Genomic DNA, 19,339 nt, shown 5'->3' with positions numbered 1-19,339 from the left:
TGGATAAACAGCCAGCACCTTCTCTTCATTCCACCACCCAAAGATCAGTCAGACGTGTGCCCATGGGAAAGCTGAAGGCAGGGAAGGCATGGTTCCACTCGGAGGTGTCCTTGGATAAACAGAGTTTCCTTAAACGAGTCACGTGCTCCATCAACTCAACCTCATTCCATCCCGTTGGTGCCTCATGTGTGCCGCCACCACCACCGTCATCAACTGTGACATGTCAATGACTCTTTTATGTTGGGATGCTTTCCTCACTGCCTCTCTGCGGAGGAGACTAAAGAGCCCTGTGTGACGGCAGCTGGTCCACGGAGAGTCACACACGTGATCTTACTGCATCTCCCAGCTCTGGGACGCAGAGAGGGCAGTCACAGAGAAAAGGTTCTGAAATGCAAATGGCTGTGAGGTCACACCAAAGGTAAGAGATGGAACCAGGACCAAACCCAGGACCCTGGGCTCCAGACCAAAGGGTCCCAAGAACCAGCCCAGCTTGGACATATAATCCAACTGGCTGATGGACTGAGGATGTCGAGAAACCAAGTGATTTCGGCCCCCCTGACATCAGGGAGGATTCGTCTCCCCAAAGGCCCGTGGTGCTGCTGAGTCGGTGAGGTAAGTCTGAGGCTACAGCGGCGGCTGGCGGGGAACTCCGGGGATGTGCGGGGCTTGACTCCTGGTTCTCCCCGGCACGGCGTGTGAGCCTCTCTGAGACAGCCTCCTCCCTGTACAGCGTGGTGATGGTCCCCACGTGAGGATGACACGATGGATGACCAATCCCTGGCGTGACACCTACTTGCTCAAGGTCATCTCTCCTCCCCACTCTTAGGGATGGGAAAAGAGAGGTGGTGGCTCCCTCGAAACCCTACAGTGAGGCTCCGTTTGGACAAAATCACCCAGTGACATGGTCTAAAGTCATTGACATGTCACATGTCAATCTGAGGTAGATCTGGACACACAGCCTTTTCAAATCGGTCAGGAAAGTCAGGTACAGGGCGAAGAAGAATACAGAGCACGGCGATGTGGACAGAGGGAGGCAGGAGAGAAGAGGACAGGCCCATGAAGCCTTTGCCGGGGCATCAGGAGGTCTCCGGGGACCCGGCCCCTCTCCCACTTAGACCCTGCGCATCCAGGCCACAGCTCACGTCCTCTCTGCCTGCATCTTCCCAGGGACGGGCTGCTCACTGCCTTTGAAAAGATCTTCTGCACACCAAGCTGAAATCTTACCATTTCCAGATGTTGGCGCCATGGACTAGTCTGTTCCACACTTCACACAACTATCCCTATCTGTCCTCAGATGCTCTCCTCCAAGCTAACCGCCTCTAGTTCTGTCCCTAACCCTGAGTCGCCGTGGTTTCCCAACCCTCGGCACACCATGTGGGGAGTGAGAAGAGAGGGATGGAGTCACTCCCGCATGTCTGCGTGTGTCACACCAGCTAGTGTCACAGAGAGAGCCCGTCTCCTCCGGGCCTGTCCCAAACCCCACTTCTTTACGAATGGCTTTTGTGAATTGTTTCCATCTAACAAATTCAACTTGAGGGACCCAATGCACAAGGATAACACATGCTTATCTGCACCAAGTAAGCCACAGAGGCAGGGCAGGAGGAGAGAAAGATGCTAATTTCTTACCGGCTAGGATGACCCCCTAATCGGAAGAATCTGAGGTCCAAAGCAGGGTCTCCTGCTCCTTTGGCAGCACAAATAAAGGAGCAAGGCTGGTGGAAATAGGAAAGAGCCTTCCATGTCTCCTTTCAGACAGACCAGAGCTCCAACCCATGAGCTGCCTTTGCCAGAGCTACTTGCAGAGTGGCACTCCGGCCACTAGGGGTCAGAGCAGACCAGTGCATCGGCTGCCAGCCCCTCAGAGGCTGGGAAACATTCACCCAGCAGTCCTGCTCTCCTCTGTCCCAGTTCTGGGGCTGGTGGTGACCCTCTCCTCTGGCCCTCAGGCCCTCCTTCTGCATGAAGTCATCAGAGGCTACTCATCATGGCTACTCAGGGTTTCTCAAAATGTGGCTCCCACAAGCTTTGTGTACATATTTTGCCTTTCCATTTTATCAAGGACCAACAGAAACTTCAACAGCGGGCAGTGGCTGAGCACGGCATTTGAGAACAACAGTTCAGAGATCAATATTTTTCAAATGTGAGTAATACCCAGCTGCTCGGAAGAGAAAACTGTTCTGGGTGGAGGAGGGCGATGGGGGGAGGAATGCGGGACCATCTGTAACATTGTCAGCAATAACTAATATACATGTTTTTCACCTAAACCTATTCTTGCAAGACTCCAAGACTCTGTCCACAGACCCCTGGCACAGGTGACACCCGGCTCATTGGCCCCTGCACACGTACTCGTGTCCTTCGATGGTGAGTCTCGCTGCCAAAGTTTAATCTCGACTGGAAATGCATTTTTTATATCATCCGCTACGTAACAATGCAAGATGTGTATGTGTCTGTAGGACGGGAGGATTCCCGAGAATATCCTCAAGCTCCTCAGAAGCAGGCCTAGGCGACCATGAACCAACGGTTCTGTTTCTCGGGGAAGAAACACTAAGCTGACAGCCCGTGAACGGAAGCCGGACGTGGAGAGGAGAAGAGCTACTCTACGTGGTGTGAGGGGCCAGGAGCACAGCCTGGGGCGGCGATGGGGCTGCTCTGGGCAGAGGGACAGAGGAACAGAGGGACAGAGGGCAGAGAAACAGAGGGTCCTTGGGCTGTAGGGGAGGGAAAACAGCCACAGAGGCAGGGATGGGTACCTGGGGTCGCTGTGAGCCCGGGAACTTCTCGATTATGTCTCTGTGCTTCTGTGGGACGAGAACTGTGACAGGAAGGAGAGAGACAGCAGGAACCTCTCCTCCTGGAATCGTCTCGGGCACCACTCTCGCAAGGACTTCGTGGTGGCCCAGACGGAACGCCCAGAGGAATGCCAATAATTCTGACACCACGGCACCGTCCAAGGTGCCCAGGAAGAAATGGGGAAACTGAAGACCGTTTTCTGAGCTGGGCCAGACCACAGCCCGGGACGCCCACCGAAGGCCGGGATGGAACACACAGGGCCATGAGCTCATGTCCCGTCAGGAGGAGGAGACACAGCTACTCATCCCCGGCAGAGCTCGGAAGGTTCGCTCTGCGCCACTGGCCGTGACGGCCCCTCCCTCACCCCACAGGGCCCCTCGGACACGGGCATGGAAGCTGAAGGTAGAAGGGACTGTCCTCAGCCCACGGGTGGAAGGAGTCAGGGCTGAAGAGAAACCTTCCCTGGATTACTGGGCCAGAGACAAGGAACGGACAAGAGAGATCTCCCTCCATGGGAAAGCCCAGAGTCAAGCCGCTGGCGTCGGCCCAGAGGCAGGGCCTGGGACATGGCCTCGGGTCACTGCCTTTAGACCCACAACCTGCCAGGCCGTTTTGTCCGCTGGGCACCGAGGGCACAGCCTACAGGAGTTCCCAGGTTATACAAATATTTGAAAACCGAAAAAAAAAAAACTATTATTAACTCCAAAAGGAGAGAGAAAGCTGCAAAAACGGAAAGCAACAAATCACCAGATGTCTGCAGTCAGCGACAGCTCGAGACGTGTACAAATCACATCTGCTGTGGAGCCGGGAGCATCTGACATGCTTGCCAGGATGTGGGCGGAGCCCTCGGGGGTGTTCCTAGTTACCTGGTCTCCCGTCCACCCCTCTCTCTGCCGGGCTAGCTGCCCTGGCTCCCTCTTTCCTGCCCCCTCCTCTTCTCCCCACCCCCACCCCCTCCTCTGGGTCTCAATTCCTCCCGTTTCGCCCTGGCCGCCACTGTCCATCAGGGCTGAGACAGATGTCCCAGGAATCTCCCACCAGCCAGGACACGCAGCTGGCTCCTGCCCACGCCCACGAGAGGAATCTCACCAGCTGGCCCTTGGGGCCAGCAGGCCCTGCCCTGCGCTCTGTGCCGCTGCCTGGCACGGGGGCAGACCCCAGGCTTGCCCGGGCCAGGCTAGTGGGTGGAATCTTAATTGAGTTGGGACCCAGAGGCGGTGTCATGTGGCAACTGAGAGCACGCGCCCCGGCGTCTGCCAGACACGCTTCGATTCCCGAATCTGTTGGCTGACTTGGGACAAGTGATTCCGTTTCTCTGGGTCTCCGTTTCCTCACGTGCAAAATGACACTCCTATCGAAATTGGGTATCGGCGATTCTACCAGCAATCCCAGCCTTGCACAGGGCACAGGGAGCGGCCGTGAGGGTTCAGAGGGGTGGTGGGGGTTAAGCTTTCGCTGTAGAGGGCAGTGCGATCAGCACACACGTTCACCAGGCACTGACTGTACTCCGGGCCACGAGACCCCTTCGGACTATTTCCATGAGTTCTCCCAGCAATGCCCACACACAGGGCCCGTCAGTCATCCCTGTGTGGTTAATGCAGCTCAGAGACTTGAAAGACAGTGGCCAGGGTCACGCAGCTGGGGTTCTAACACAGGCAGGTCCAGCCTCACCCACACACACCGTCCCCAAAACGGCAGTTTTAGAAACCAAGCAGAACACTGACTAAGAACCGGAAAGCCCGGGTTTGAAACAAGGCTTTACCTCTGAGCTGTGTAAGGTGTTTTTGTGGGTTTTTTAGTATGTTTTTATTGATTTCAAAGAGGAAGGGAGAGGGTGAGAGATAGAAACATCAATGATGAGAGAGGATTATCGATAGGCTGCACGCCCCCTACTGGGGATTGAGCCCAAAAACTGGGCACGTGCCCTCCTGACCAGGAATCAAACCATGACCTCCTGGTTCATGGGTCAACACTGAGCTACGGAGCCACGCCGGCCGGGCAGCGGGTGTAAGGTTTTGAGCAGTCCTGTGGCCTCCATCCTGTCCCCTTGTGTGGGAGTGGACATAAGACCAGTGCCAACCGGAAAGGGTAACAGCCAGGCTCAGTTCAGAGGCTGGATGTGAGCACTGTGCGGACCAGCAAGCACTTGGCAAGCCCATGACAATGAGTCTTCCTTATGCCAGGCCCGCGAAGCGGCTGTCCCAGCTCCACTTGAATACTCCCAGGGATAGAGAGCTCACTACGTATTTTAGCAGCTCATTCTGGTTAGAAAGTTCTTCCCTTTGCAAAGTCCACAGGGACTTGCCTCTAACTCCATCACACTGGCCCTACCCAGGTTCTCGGGTGCCCTGGCAGCTGGAGAAATCTTTTCGGAACCCACAACCAGCTGCTGAAGACAGCGAAGACCTGTGTCCCTGCTCCCGCCATTCTGCCCTGGGTGCCTGGCCACAGAAGGAGGCAGGCAGAGGCAGGTGTGTTCTTGGTTTGCACTGGCTCCTCTCCTACTAACTCTTCCCCCAGCCCCACTTGTCAGTCTCCAGGCCAGGAGGAGAGGATCCAGGTCAGGACACCGTTGGCTGCTCCAACCACTCACCCTTCCCGATGCCCCTGTCCTCTGCCAGCCCCTGCAGGGCCCCTGCTGGTCCTGCCGCCTCTGGCTGGCCCTGGGCTCTGGGGTCAGGATCATGTGGATCTTGGACCTCTTCCCTCGTTTGTCCCGACCCTTCCAGCCACGACCATCGGCAGCTGCCCTTGCGCCCGTACCTTGAAGGACTCCAGGAACCCCCCGTGGCCCCCGTTCTCAAACTTGTCCTCTTCCGGGCCGAGTCCCAGCATGGCCTGCGTGTGCGCGTGGAGCTCGTCATGAAGGTTGTCCAAGAGGGCGGCCCGCGTCCGGTCCTGGAGGGAGGAGGGGAGATTGTGGAGCGGCACTGAGAGCAGAGGGGCTCCCGATGCCTGGCTGAGGGCTGCTCTCCCGGCCAAGCGCATCTTGGTGACGGTGTGGACCCCAGGCCAGGCTGGGCTCCACGCTCACAAATGTCACAACTGACACTACAGCCCAGCCCTCTGCTCTCTTCCCTCTGCCCCTTCTCGCTGGGCCACCCCACCCTCCCGGCTCTACCTGACTCCTGGCCTCACCCAGATCTCTACCCTGAATCCCACATCCATATGCCACTGCCCACTGCTCCTCTCCATCCAGATGTTCCTCCAGAGTCATCCGCACAACCTCCAGGGGGCGCCATGTGTCCAGACCGGGACTGGCCCTTTCAGGAACCCAGCCTGTGCAGGCACCTCCAGATCAGCAACGAGCCAGGCTGCAGGCCTACGAGCCACCCCACCAATCCACCTCTCCCCATCCTGAATACAGCAGTCCATCGGGTCTTCCCCAATCCTTCCCTCCTCTGCCTGGGTAAGCAAGTTGCCATTGTCTCTCTTGAGCTCCTGTCATAGCTTCTAATTGGCCGCCCTTCCCGCCCTCCTCCCTTTCAATCCACCCTCCCCGCCTCTGTCAGAATGATCATCTAATATGCAAAGCAAACATCACTCTCCCGCTGAACTCCTTCAATAGGGCCCATCCCCTCTAGCTCAATTCCCTTCCTGAAATGACCCAACCTACCTCTCCAGCTGAGTCCCCACCATCCCATCCCCCACATGAGTCCTGCCCCTCAGGAGCCCCCTCACCCAGTCATGCTCTGATTCTGCCCTGATGCTTCTTCGCTCATGCTGTTCCCATGCCTGGAATAACTCTCCCCACTCTTTCCTCCTGGCAAACGGCTCATCAGGTACCCAGATTCAGCAGCTGAAGGGCCAGCTCCTCCAGGAAGCCTTCCCTGAATACCCCCTGGTCCCCCCCAGGCAGAGGCAGTCACTATCCTCAGTCACAGCCCCCAGGCTGGCCTCCAGCAGGGCTCAGTGCTGGCAAACTGTGTCACACCTCCATAATGGCCGCTCCCACCAGTGGGAACTCGATAGGGGCAGAAACTGAGTCGCATTTAGGCCCGTGTCCCAGGAAACAGAACAGAGCCGAGCACACAGTAGGTGCTCAAGAAACGATCGGCGAGTGGCTGACTAGACCTGAGATTTGGACTTCGTTTCCACAAGAAGAGTTGCTGTATCCGCACAGGACTGACGACTTCGAGGGGCAAAAACGACGCTCTCCCCCCTCGAACAGCCCCCAGGAACAGACCCCGGCCGAGTCCGGCTAAGGAACAGGAGGGCAGAGGGCAGACCCCAGAAACCTCGTCCTCACCTCCAGCTTCGCGAACTTGTCCGACTTGCAGCAGGCGTTCTCTGCGTTGGTGAGCTTGGTGAGCAGAAATTCCCTGAACTCGGGGCCCTGGAAGACAAGGCACTCTGGGACTCTCCCAGACGCCCCACCGGCAGCCAGAACGGGGTGGGGGGTGTCTGGGAGCACCCCTGAAAAGTCCCTTCAGACACTGGATCACATCTAGCCCAGGCCACGCCCAGCTTCCACGACGCCAACCTGGGAACCAGCTCCCCGGGACCTGGGACATCAGCCTTCCATATACCGACAGGGCATTCCCGTGCCTGGAGGTGACTTTGACACCCAATCCCCGCCTCCCCCTCCCCCACCTCCCACCCTCTCCCCGCCAGCTCCTGGTATAAAAACGCTTCTTTCAGCCGAAATTCAAACACCCTGGAAGGAGACCTTCTGCGAGGCCAGGCTGGCAGCAGGAGCAGAGGTGGGGGAGACCCCAAGGAAAGCCCCCAACCCTGCTGAGTAAAGGCCCGGCGAACGTCCCCGCCCAGGTCCGGCCCCGCTGCCATCCCTGCCATCCAGGCCTGGGAACCTGGAGTCTGGATCTGAGAGGGGCAGGAAGGAGAGTGTCTTACCTTCTGGAAAACAGGGGGGCTGGGCAGAGGCGGGCCAAAGGCAGGCACGTCTTCCCGCGCGGTGACCGAGACCTGCAACAGAGCCTCGGTGTGGGCCAGGCGGGAGAGGCCCACGTGCGGTGCCCGGGCCCCGGGGCAGCCCCACCTCCCACGGCAGACCTCGTCCTGCCTCCTGCGCCCTGGGAGCCGTGGCCAGCATGGCAGAGTTCCTAGGAGGGGGCTGGATAGCATGGAACCATCCACACACTCGTCTGCACCGCTGGAGACCAGATGTGAGCCTGGCAAGGTGAAGGGACAGAGCCTGGGACCCCAACTCTAATGCAGTGTGAGCGCTCAGGACACCTCACCTCCTGACAGCACTGACCGGGAAGCTGAGCCCCCGGGGAGGCACGGTGAGAATTCTCAGCCCTTTTACAGATGAGGAAACAGATGCCCAGAGACACGAGTGACCCTCCCAGAGGCACACAGGCGATTCACCCCCGAGGTGAACAGAGAATCCAGACCCTGCTCTGGAGTTCTTCCCACGACACTGGCTCCCAACCTCCCCACACTTCAAGTGCTTCACCAAGAAATACCCATTGCACGGCTCCATCCCACGCCTGCCGCAGCAGCAGCAGCACCGAGGCAGCCGGGGATCTGCAGCTGTGAGCTCCTGAGAGCCCCTGGCAGTGGGCAGGTGAGCATCTGGAAGCCCTAATCCCCCCCGCACAGGGTGAGGCAGTTGGGGTGAGGCCCGAACCAGCAGCGCGGGGCCAGGGCTGGGAAGTGAGGGTGGAGGGCCTCGAGGGGTGCTCAGGGTGCTGCAGAAGGGGACCAGGCTCTGGGTGGGTGCACACCTCTGGCCAGCCTGGCGAGGCACGAGTTAATGGAGGGAGAGCCCCGAGATGTTCCGTGTGGGGTCCCCCAGGCCCGGGACAGGCCCCACACCTCCATCTCCCCTCTGCACACAGGTGCCCTGGTTTCACCCGTCCTCGGCCCACGAGGCTGCAGGCCTCTCGGGAGATCTGCCCTCTCCGCTCCCCAGGCGGGCGGCTCTGACGTGACCGGCCCTGGCCCGCCGCCGGCTGCAGGCCTGTGAAGTAGGGCAGATGCCGGGAGTCGGCCAGACGGGGGGAGCAGGCAGCTCACTGCCCGGCCAAGGAAAGGCCCGGCCAGGGTCTGCAGGGGAAGGGAGTTAGGAGGGCTAGTCAGTACCAAGTTCAAAGCTATCTGCAGGGCCCACACCACTGCAGGGCCTCACACGGCAGCGACCACGGTGAGGAACCGGGGTATGGGTTGCTGACGTGATTGCTGGCTTTGGTTCCAGCTGCCAAACACAGTTCCCTATCACCACCGCCCACCAGGCGCCATGGCCCAAGTCAAGAATGCCACCCACAGAGCCAGGACCTGGGGAGGGGGTGGTGGGGAGGCTCCTGATGGGACAGGGCCAGGCCTGGCCCTTCCTCTCCCCACCTGGACACCCCCTCTCAGGCGTGCGTTAGCGTGAGCAAATGGCCTCGCGTGTGTTCTGAAATCCACCACGTGTGCAGACAGACAAGTCCACCGCAGCAGCCAGTCGGAAAGGAGGGGACAGGACCCTTCCCGTGCCGGCCATTCCTCTCCGTCCCCGCTTGCTCCCCCTTCTGACCCCTTTCCAGCAGAGCTCGGGCCTTTGTTGTTCCCGCCTCTTGGGCACAGTTGGGTTGCTGGGCAGAAGCCCCTCCGTCCTGTTTTCTCAATTCCGCGCAGGCCGCCCAGCAGGGGCCCAGCAGGGCTCAGAGGCGGCTGGTTACTCAGAGGAAGAGACTCTTCGAGGCTGGAAAGTGGACGGAGACCAGGGGCCTGTGAGGAACGCGGATGCGCCAGGAAGTGGGAACCTCGCAGACTCGCGCCCACGTGGAGCCCGGAAAGCTCAGAGAACCGCCCAGGTCGCTGGAGCGATGGACGATAGGGAGAGGAGGGAGGGGAGAGAGGGGAAGGGGCCCACCCAGGCCCCCCTCCAAGGATCGGCGTCATGGAAGGCTCCTGAGCCCTGTGCAAGGCCCAGGGTGGCTCAGGTGGGAAGAGGAGGGGGGGAGTCCTGATGATGGCTCGGCTGGGATTCCTTTCCAGCCCGGCAGGAAGGGGACCAAACTGGTGTCTGAAGGACAATCCCAGGTGACGCTTCACGTGCACCCAAGTTTTGGAGCCAAGTTCTCGGCGGCTCAGGGTTCACAACCACAGGGCAATCTGGACAAGGTGCCTCCACCATTTCCCTACGAAACGCACCCAGTAAAGAACACCTGGAGAGTCCCCCCCCAGACCACTTCTCATCCATCTCACACACACACTGGTCTCTCAACGCCCCCCCTTCCCCTTCCGACCACATCAGGGCTGGAAGGAACTCTGAGGCTGTCTAGCCCAACTTCCTCATCTCACACAGACAGAATCGGGGGCCCAGAGGGAGCAGGGACTAACCAAGGTCACGGGCAGAGGACCAGAACCCCAGGCTCCGAGACTCCAGGCCTGGGCCCTTTCCTGCACGTTCCCACCCCACCCTCGCCTCCTTTCCTATTGTTTGTCCTCCCCCTGGGGGCCTCCCCAGGCACTGCTGGCCCCAGGAAAACCTCACTCACCCTGCTTTCCCAGCGCCCCTAAGCCTGCAAGCACCCCCTGAGGGACCTGCCCAGCTCCTCCTCAGGCTGCTCCTCACCTGGGGTTCACGGAGGTTTGGGGAGCACCTTGGAAGGCTGGCCTCCCTCCCTGGCCCCCTGCCTCTCTGGCCCCATTCGCAGATCTTGCCTTCCAACCTCCACGCTCTCCTGACAGGTGGGGCGCAAGGCCCCACATCCAGGGCCGGCCCGGCTCCTCCTGCGGGTCCGACTTCCCTGCTTCTCACCACCGCTCTCAGGAAGGCGCTCCCACCCGGACCGCCCTCGGTGGCCGGGAAGACTTGGTAAAGACTTCTGGCATCAAAGCTGGAGGTGGGGTGCCCATTTGGGGACCTGTGATTTTTCTCTGCATTGTCCCTCGCTGCTACGCTCTTGGAAAAGTGGAGAAGCCAGGTAGCTGAACTCCATGTCCTATCGGAAACTTTAAACATGCAAAGCATCCACAAGAGGGCCCGTTTGGCCAGCAGAGGCCCAGCAGGCGAGCCGCGAGTATGCATGGAACTGCTGCCTGGCTGGGTCTCAGAGCCACTGCTCCCCCACCACCACCCCTCCCCCGCCGCCTCTGGCCCACCACACACACCTTTCTTTGGGATCCCAAGCAATAGCTCTTCTCTCCCTTCCCTGAAGGCTGGCTCTGAACGTCACTTGCACGTGCCCACGCCTGGCACACAGTGGGCACGGAGTGAATCAAGTCTGCTTCTACGAACAAATCCAGCCAGCTACGCGCCCGTCTCGGTCAAAGCCAGTGAGCCTCCGGGGAGATGCCCACAGCCCGGCTGCTCTCACTTTCCGGCTAAAGCCGCGCAGTGGCAGGAGGCCATGAGCATGGACATGGACATGGACATGAAAGAGACCGGCTCTCCTCCACAGGAGAGAGGGTGGGACTCGTCTGGCTGTGTGTTTGCTGTTGGTTGGTTTGGGGATTTCTTTTTGAAACCTCATACTTGCATTTAAAGTTGATGTGAAGTCTGCACTTACTCCATCTGGCTTTGTACTAATATAAGGTGACCAGACGTCCCGATTTTTAACAATTTGTCCCGCGTCCCATGGTGTTTTTAAAAAGTCCTGATTTTGGGGGGGGGGAAAATCGGGACTTTTTAAAAATGCCGTGGGACGCGGGACAAATTGTTAAAAATCAGGACTGTCCCACCAAAAGCGGGACGTCTGGTCACCTTATACTAATAATAGCAAGTATATAACATCGTTTTCTTTTCCCAAAAACCTCCAGCCAAATGGGTGCTTCATGCAGACGGCCACGAGGCGCGAGGGCTTCGTAAACCCCCCGGAACCAGCGCCGGCCCAAGTTATGACACAGGAAACGTGTCCGGGCCTCAGGGTGTCCCATCAGCCCCTCCCTCTCCCTACAGCAGCGGCTCCTCCATTGTGGGGAGCGGGCGGTCCTCTGAGACCCTCTCCCCCTAGGAAAGGCAGAGAACACGCAGAGAAGCCCACACACTCAACGTTCTGCGCGTGTCTGCAGCGGGTCCACAGGCTACCTAACATCCACTGAGAAACCTGCTTCAGCCTGTCTCCCTGGGGTCTCATGCCCCCCCGCACTGTGGCACAGAAAGCCTAATGCCCAAGGTGCTGGGTTATTTCTGGCGGAGAAGCGAAGGGGAGGGTCAGTGATTCAGCCACCAGAGGGCCCTGTGAGGGCGGCTGAGGTGGCGGGCTTCCCATCATCCACAAGGATGTTGAGCTCGTCTGGAAGACTGCTTATCGATCAGAGGGCTGAGACCCACGTACTCACTATCCACCCCCTGGCAGTCTCCAAATGAAGACCGAGCATTTATTCCAGAACAGCTAAAGTAGAGGGGCCACCCGGGGGCCAGGTCTCCCAGGCCCCTGCACCCCACCCTTCTCACCACGAACACCTCTTTTCTTTCTTTTCTTTGTTGCCACCCTCTTCCTTTCCCCATCCTGACAGTCCTCTCTCTGTTTCCCTGCTCCCCTCTGGTTCTGCCAATAGCATGACCAGATCCCAAATAAGAGAGCATCCGAGCTTCTCAACCCTCAGGTGAGACGGGGTTGAGCCCAGAGAGAACCGGACGGGTGAGATGACCTCAGAGGGCGGGTGCCCTCCCCTAAGCATCTAGCCCCCAGATCTCAGAAACCTGAGAGCCGTGGGCAATCAGTCACACCGCAGCCAGGAGTGGCACCTTGGAGTCCAGCTGGAGGACTGTCGGGGACTGCTAGTTCCTGGTATCGCTGGATCCCTCTGGGCTGCCGCGGCCACCACGCCCTCCAAGGAGACGTCCCCCTCACCTTGTAGGCCGGGGTGTCCGTGCCCGGGCACTCGGCCTGCACCACGATGTAGGCGTGTAGGAAGTTGGAGGCAATCATATCTGGGACGAACGGTGTGTTTTCTTCTTGGAAGATGATGGCCACAATGTCATTCCCAATGTGCCGCTTCCTCTGGAGCTAAACAAAAAGGGCCCCACTGTTACAAGCCAGCCGGGAACATCCTGAAAGCAGGAGAGCTCTATGCAGGAAGTGCCTCGTTCTGCTATCTTTATCCATAAGCCCTGGAACCCGGAGGCCTAGCTCTCCGGGGAGCTTTTCGTGTCATCTTTGGAAGCCGTCAGAAAGGGGGAAAAGTGGGGAAGTTGCCCAAGTTGTGAGGGTGAGACCAGGGAGCATCTCACTGAACTCCAGGGTGTGCAGAGCTCACACACGGGACTCGGGAGAAGAGTTCAACATTGAGGCTCAGGTTTTGCCCTGGGAGAGCCTGCAACTGAGCCAGGAGAGACACAAACCCAGGTGAAGCCACCTGAGGACAGGAACAAGGCCACCAGCCCTCAAGTGGTAAGTCAGCTCCTGCACACAAATGCCTGCCGCTGTGTGTGTGTGGGGGGGGGGGGGGCGGGGGGGAGACAGGGGGCAGGGAAGAGGGCAAAGTCAGAGGCCTGATGGTAATCTGAGAAGGCTTCCTGGAAGAGGAGGTAGTGGTGGGACAACTGATGGGAATGCGGGTGAGCAGGGATGAGGCCGCAGATCATTCTACACCAGAGGGGAGCAGAGCCATGAGAAATAGGGACAACATGGCTTAGTGGAGGTCATGGGGGCGGGGGGAGAGAAATCCAACCCGGACTCCGTCCCACAAACTGTGCCAGGTGCTTTCACAGGTGACCCCCATCCCCTCGCTCCTGCTGTGCGTCAGGAGCCATGCTGGGCTGTCCACACGCATGATTTCCAATGACAAGGGCCTCCTGTACACCACGTGCTGGCGAGGTGCTTGCCTGAGCATTTGTTCCTTTATTAAGCACCTACTGAATGCAGGCTCTGCACCTCACTTGGAGTTTCTTGTTCACTGAGCACCTGTTTTGTATACCGAGCCCAGTGCGGGGCACTTGTACACACATCCTCTCACTTATTCTCCACACGCCAGCTCGTTTCTTGGGAAGGGAAACGTGGTGTTTATTCAGTCCTTGCCAACAGCCAGTCTCGACAAACTTAACACGGGTGAGGCTGAGAGCGGGCGGGCAGAGAAGGGCCCTCAGCAGCAGGCTGGGTGGCGGGCAAGGCCGGGAAGGGACATAGACCGAGGTGAAACACAGTGAAAACCTGCTTTGGATACAAAGGAATCCTGTCCCGTTTGTTTCTGGAACATTCAGTGGTTCTGTCAGAGCCAAATCACAGTCCCATTTGCCAATTCCCTTTTTTTTTTTCCATAGAAGCCGAGCTGTTTACAGTATTGCATCTGTGCTCCCGGCCCGTCCCCTGCTCAGAGACGATGGGTCGGCGTCTGGCCAAAGGCCTGCCTTCCTTGCTCATTCTCCCAGAGACTGAAAAGGCAGCGAGCGGGATGGGGGAGTGGTGAGGCAGCCAGGGAGCAGCTGCTGGTTTCGGGGCTCAACAAGGAAAGAGCCAGGCCCGCCTTGGGGACACACAGCCGTCAGAGCCGCACGGAGAGGGCAGGGAGAGCAGGAAAACCCTGGGAGCAGGTCTCCTCCAGGCTCTCTGGCGGAGGAGGGGCTGGATTCCTGCTGAGCCGGGAGGCTGTGCGCCTAGGAAAGCTGGGGTGGGAGGTGTCTCGTGCACTAACCAGCTTCAAGTCCCTGGGGCAGGAAGCGGGCACAGCGGGCTGGGTAGCGAACAGCTGGTAGGGAGCAAGGCTGCCGCACTGAATCCTACATTCAGAACCATGTGGATCCCCACCACAAGGCTCGGGCAGACACGGCTCTCTCCCCATTTTACAGATGAGAACAATGAGGCCACGGGTTCGACCACTTGCCCAGAATCATGTGCCCCGAAGCGCAGAGCTGGCGTCAAGCTGCCATCTTCAGACCCAGCAGGACTCCTCACCACTAACCACCCACGTGACCAGGGCCCCTGGGCTCTGCTCCCAGCTCTGCCCCCGGCAGCCGGGACACGGTCTTTTGACCACACCGAGGTGCAGTGCCTCCCCGGGCAGAGGGGTAACCACAGCCCCGCTGTCCCGTCACACGTCGGTGTTGGTGAGATAAAGCGACAGAACAGGCTGTGAAGGCAGGGGCACCGCCGCACAGACCGGCCTCGATGATGAAAGGAGGGGTGTGCAGTCCCTCAGGTACATGGGACCAGAAGAAGCCTCTTACCTCGCATGCCCCGGGCTCCCGGCTCCCTCCGGACCCCGGTTACCTGCTGGGCGTCGCCCTCGGTGAAGGGCAGCTTTGTGGAGACATGGAACATGATCTCCCTGTCCCGAAATATCGTGTACACCGACTCCGCCCCCGTCTGTCCGTGGGTCACGTCCAGGCCTCCTCGGAAACTGTTGGCACAAAACCGGGGCAAGTGCCACAGGGAGAGAGAGCGGGGGTTAGTGGGGCGCAGCGCTCCCTGAGCACGTGGGGCGGGGGACGGGACGAGGGGCGTGGAGAGCTGGCTGAGAGGCTGCAGGTCTGCCCTTCTGAGCAGAGGAGCCCTGGGCTCGCCCGCCCATACACCCACACTGAAAAGACAGAGGCAAATTCCAAGCCGTGGCTGCGTCCCCTCCATAATGTGAGTCAGAGGTCGGCAAACGGCGGCTCGCGAGCCACCTGCAGCTCGCAAGCCTCGGTCTGCCACTCTGTTGACGAATGAGTTTGCCGACCACTGATGTACGTCATGTGGGAAGGGAGGCTGTCCACCCACAAATCCCAGACAGATGCCGTCCTGGGTGCCAGTAGCTCTCTGCAAGGCCATGTCTAACTCCTCGGCCCAAAGCCCAGGAAACTGGCCGTCCTGCTGGGTGGTGGTGAGCCCCATCGGAGCCTCCGGAGGCAGCCTGAAGAGGTGAGAGATGCCTGACTTCTGCCCAGCCAGCGTCCCATGTGGGGACTGGACCCCAGACAGCAGCCCCCAGTCTGGGGGTACCCAGGGAGGCCCCTCTCTCGCTCTCTCCCCACAGGCAGGAAAGGAGCTAAGGAACTGGGAGGCTTCTGGCAGCTGCCCCCTCTTCCTTATGGAAACGGGCTGCTAGCCATGGATCACATTCTTAGCAGGAGAAGGAGGATGCTGGTTCCTTTAAGAAGATAAAATCAAACAGACCCTGGACATCAGTCCCCCCGGGCTTGCAATACCGTCCAGGCAATGTGCTCAGCGGCATGGCAGAACGCATGCTGGGCCGGGGTCAGGCTCTCCGGGTTCTAGACCTGCTTCTGCCCCTAAGTCAGCACGGGGCCCTGGCATCTCACTTCGTCTCTCCGGGCCCATTTCCTTTCTCCATAAAATAAAGGGGTAGGCCTTGGCCAGTATGGCTTGGTGGTTAGAGCACTGGCCTGTGCACCAGAGGGCCTCAGGTTCATTTCCCGGTCAAGGATATGTACCTGTGTTGCTGCTTTGATTCCTAGTCCCATCGGGGCACGTGTGGAAGGCAACCAATCCATGTGTCCCTCTCACATCTCTCTCTCTCTCTCTCTCTCTCTCTCTCTCTCTCTCTCTCTCTCTCTCTCTCTCTCTTTCTCTTTCTCTCTCTGTGTGTGTGTATGTGTGTGTGTGTGTCTCCCTCCCCTTCCACTCTCTCTAAAAGTCAGTGGAAAACTATCCTCAGGTGAGGATTAACAAAAATAAACAAATAAGTAAATTATAAAAAATAAAGGGCTAGGACAACATGACCTCTGGGGTCCTTCCTGGTTTTAGTAGACTTTGTTGCATCTATTCTAAGACACATCTTTTCACATTTTACGATCTGTGAACTCTGGATGCACCTCAGGGTCAACGGAGGTGGCAGGCAGGGCCACAGTGACAATGACCACGGGTGGGTCCTCTGTGCTCAGCACCAGCTTATGTGCCTCGCGGGAGTATCTACCTCAACCCCCAGCACCCTGTGGGGTCAGCACTGCCTTTATCTCCCTGTTACAGGTGAGGAAACGGAGGCTTGCAGAGGTTAAGTCACGTGTCCAAAGTCATAGAGCTACCAAGTAATGGAGGCGGAACTGTAACCCATGTGGGACTGACTCCGGACAGTGGCGACCTTGAAGGAAAAGAGGGTGGAGAAGTGGGTGAGGGGGGAAGGAAGAGGAGAGAAGGAAGAGGAGAGAAGGAAGCAGAGGAAAAAAGGGGTCACACAACACCTAGTACTGACAGGCCTGGGGGTTATCACACACGGAGGGAGACCCCGTTAATGTGGCTGCTGGAGTGGGGGATTCGGAGGGAGGCCACATGCCGCCATGACGCACAGCACAGCCCGGCCAGGCCTGAAGGTCCCTCCCAAAAGTGGCCTTAGCCAAGGAGAACCCAAGGCCAGAGTTTTCCAAGCAATCGCTCCCATATTCTCTCTGTCCACTTGGAGAACCACAGACTGTTGCATAGATTCCTGCCAGGGGGAGGGGGCTAGGCGTGTGAGCTACTGTATTTCTACCAATTCTCAGTTATCCATTCTTTCTGTGTATTATCTAAAATGGATCCTTTCCCCCCAAGAGGCACAGGGCCTCTCCCCTGCATGCGGGCAGGTGAGTGATGGGGAAGGTGGATTCATTAAGCTCTCAGGCTGAGCCAAATGGAATTAGGAAGAGGCGCATGTGAGGTGGAGCCGTTTCATCATCCGAGGCCGATGTCAGCGCCTTTCCGATAGCCTGCCGTCCTCCGTTATCCCCTGGACTTCTGTTCCCTTGGAAAGGGGTGGTGATCGTTTGCTGAAAAAGGACCCCGCATTTCCTGTGTGTGTTGTGGGGGGCAGGGAGGAGACGTTAATATATTTCTTATTGATTTCAGAGAGGAAGAGAGAGGGAGAAAGAAAAACATCAACAATGAGAGAGAATCACTGATCGGCTGCCTCCTGCATGGCCCGCACTGGGGATCAAGCTTGCAACCCGGGCATGTGCCCTGATGGGGAATGGAACTGTGACCTCCTGGTCCACAGGTCGATGCTCAATCACTGAGCCACACTGGCTGGGCTCTTGTGTATGTTTTTCACTCTCACATGCCCTCCCTGAACATCAGCTGTCGCCCCTGGCCCTTCCTCCAAGTCCTCGTCCGTGGAGCTGCCGCCATCACGTGGCTGACACCTACCCTTTGAAGTCCTGCAGGGTGATGGTGTCCCCCAGCAGGTCCAAGAACTCCCTGAAAGCGGGGCTCTCCTCGTTGTTCCCAAACAGCTCCTCCTCCAGCGTCTGCAAGACAAACAGGCCGGGGGCGGGGGTCAGGAACAGCCTTCTTGGTGCCAAAGGAAGGAAAGATTGTCCAGTGACTGGTCCCTTTCTCTCTTCCTCCCCCTCCCCCACCACAAGAGCCGTCCAGTGGCTCTGTCCTCGCCTGGAGGAAGGATGGGGACTCACTCACAGACCTGGATTTGGGGGTGCTGGTTAAGGAGGACTTTCTCTTCAAGCACAAGCTGCTGGTCAGTACAAAGAGCAAAGCTACAAAGCCCTGGCTCGTGTGGCTCAGTTAATAGAGCATCCTCTCCTTCCCCCCCCCCCCCCCCATACACCAAAAAACAAAGCTGAAGCAAAGAGCTCTTGGACAGGGTGCCAAAAACTAATCCGTAAGTGAAAAACTGATAGCTGGACTTCTGACCAAGGACGTCTACCCAGAATACATAAAGAACTCTTAAAACTCAATAGCCATCAAAACCACAAGGAGATGCCACACTGATGGCTAGAACCAAAAGGAAAGGCAAGTGTTGGGGAGGATAAAGAAGGATCGGGATCCGCAGATGCTGCTGGGGGGAATATAAATGGTGCTCTCACTTTGGAAAGTCTGGCAGTTCCTCAAAAGGCTAAACGTAGAGTTACCATAAGACCCACAATTCCACTGCTAAGAGTATATCCAAGAAACATAAAAACGTAAGTCCATACAAAAACTTGCACTGGGATGTTAATTGCAGCATGCTTCATAGGAGCCCCAAAATGGAAACAACCGAAATGTCCACCCGATGACAAATGAATAAACACCGTGTGGTATGTCCATACAATGGAACATCCTTCAGCCACACAACGGCGTAAAATGCTGATTCATGCTACCACATGGATGAATCTTGAAAACATTATGCTAGGTGACAGACGCCAGACACAAAAGGCCACGTTATGATTCCATTTATATGAAACTAGAGGCCCGGTACGTGAATTTGTGAACGTGTGGGATCCCTAGGCCTGGTGGGCAATCGAGGCCGATCAGAGCCAGTCAACTAGGGAAGGGACTGCAGGAAGTTGGCTGTGGGAGCTCACTGACCACCAGGGTACAACTCCTGTGTTGAGCATCTGCCCCTGGTGGTCAATGTCTGTCATAGCCATCGGTCAATCGGTCAATCGGTTGACTGATCGTAACAGTCGCTTGCTTAGGCTTAGATAGATAGATAGATAGATAGATAGATAGATAGATAGATGTTCAGACCAGGAAACCCATAGAGACAGAAAGTCAGTTTGTGACTAACAGGAGGTAGAGAGAGTGGTGATGGAGAGTGACTGCTAATGAATGTAGACTTTCTTTGGGTTGATGGAAAAGCTCTGGAGTTAGAGTGATGATAGTTGCATAATTCTGTGAATATTCAACTGAACTGTACTCAGTATTTAGATATAATCCACATGCCATTGTGAACTATATGGTATCTGAGTTATACTTCAATAAAGGTTTAAAATTTTTTTCTTAATTTTAACTCAGCAGTAAAA

The 19,339-nt window shown here is 57.6% G+C and overlaps 1 protein-coding gene across 18 annotated transcripts in view; it reads right to left on the bottom strand.

The window, feature by feature from the left end:
- The window catches only part of RAP1GAP2 (RAP1 GTPase activating protein 2), a gene marked incomplete at its 5' end in the record, with an annotated part of 219,295 nt that overhangs the window by 15,798 nt on the left and 184,158 nt on the right, over window positions 1–19,339 (bottom strand). For all 18 annotated transcript variants that reach the window (XR_014793065.1, XM_084862918.1, XM_084862909.1 and 15 more), the window contains 6 exons: window positions 5,554–5,688; window positions 7,040–7,126; window positions 7,645–7,716; window positions 12,540–12,695; window positions 14,895–15,024; window positions 17,745–17,845. Coding sequence is in view for 17 of the 18 variants with exons in the window: in XM_084862918.1 (XP_084719044.1) it covers window positions 5,554–5,688; window positions 7,040–7,126; window positions 7,645–7,716; window positions 12,540–12,695; window positions 14,895–15,024; window positions 17,745–17,845 (681 nt within the window). The remainder of the gene's footprint in view (window positions 1–5,553; window positions 5,689–7,039; window positions 7,127–7,644; window positions 7,717–12,539; window positions 12,696–14,894; window positions 15,025–17,744; window positions 17,846–19,339) is intronic.

The sequence above is a fragment of the Pipistrellus hanaki genome, assembly GCF_964339955.1.
Source record: "Pipistrellus hanaki genome assembly, chromosome: 16".
In the NCBI taxonomy this organism is placed as follows: Eukaryota; Metazoa; Chordata; class Mammalia; order Chiroptera; family Vespertilionidae; genus Pipistrellus; species Pipistrellus hanaki.
This window is presented reverse-complemented; position numbering and strand designations above follow the sequence as displayed.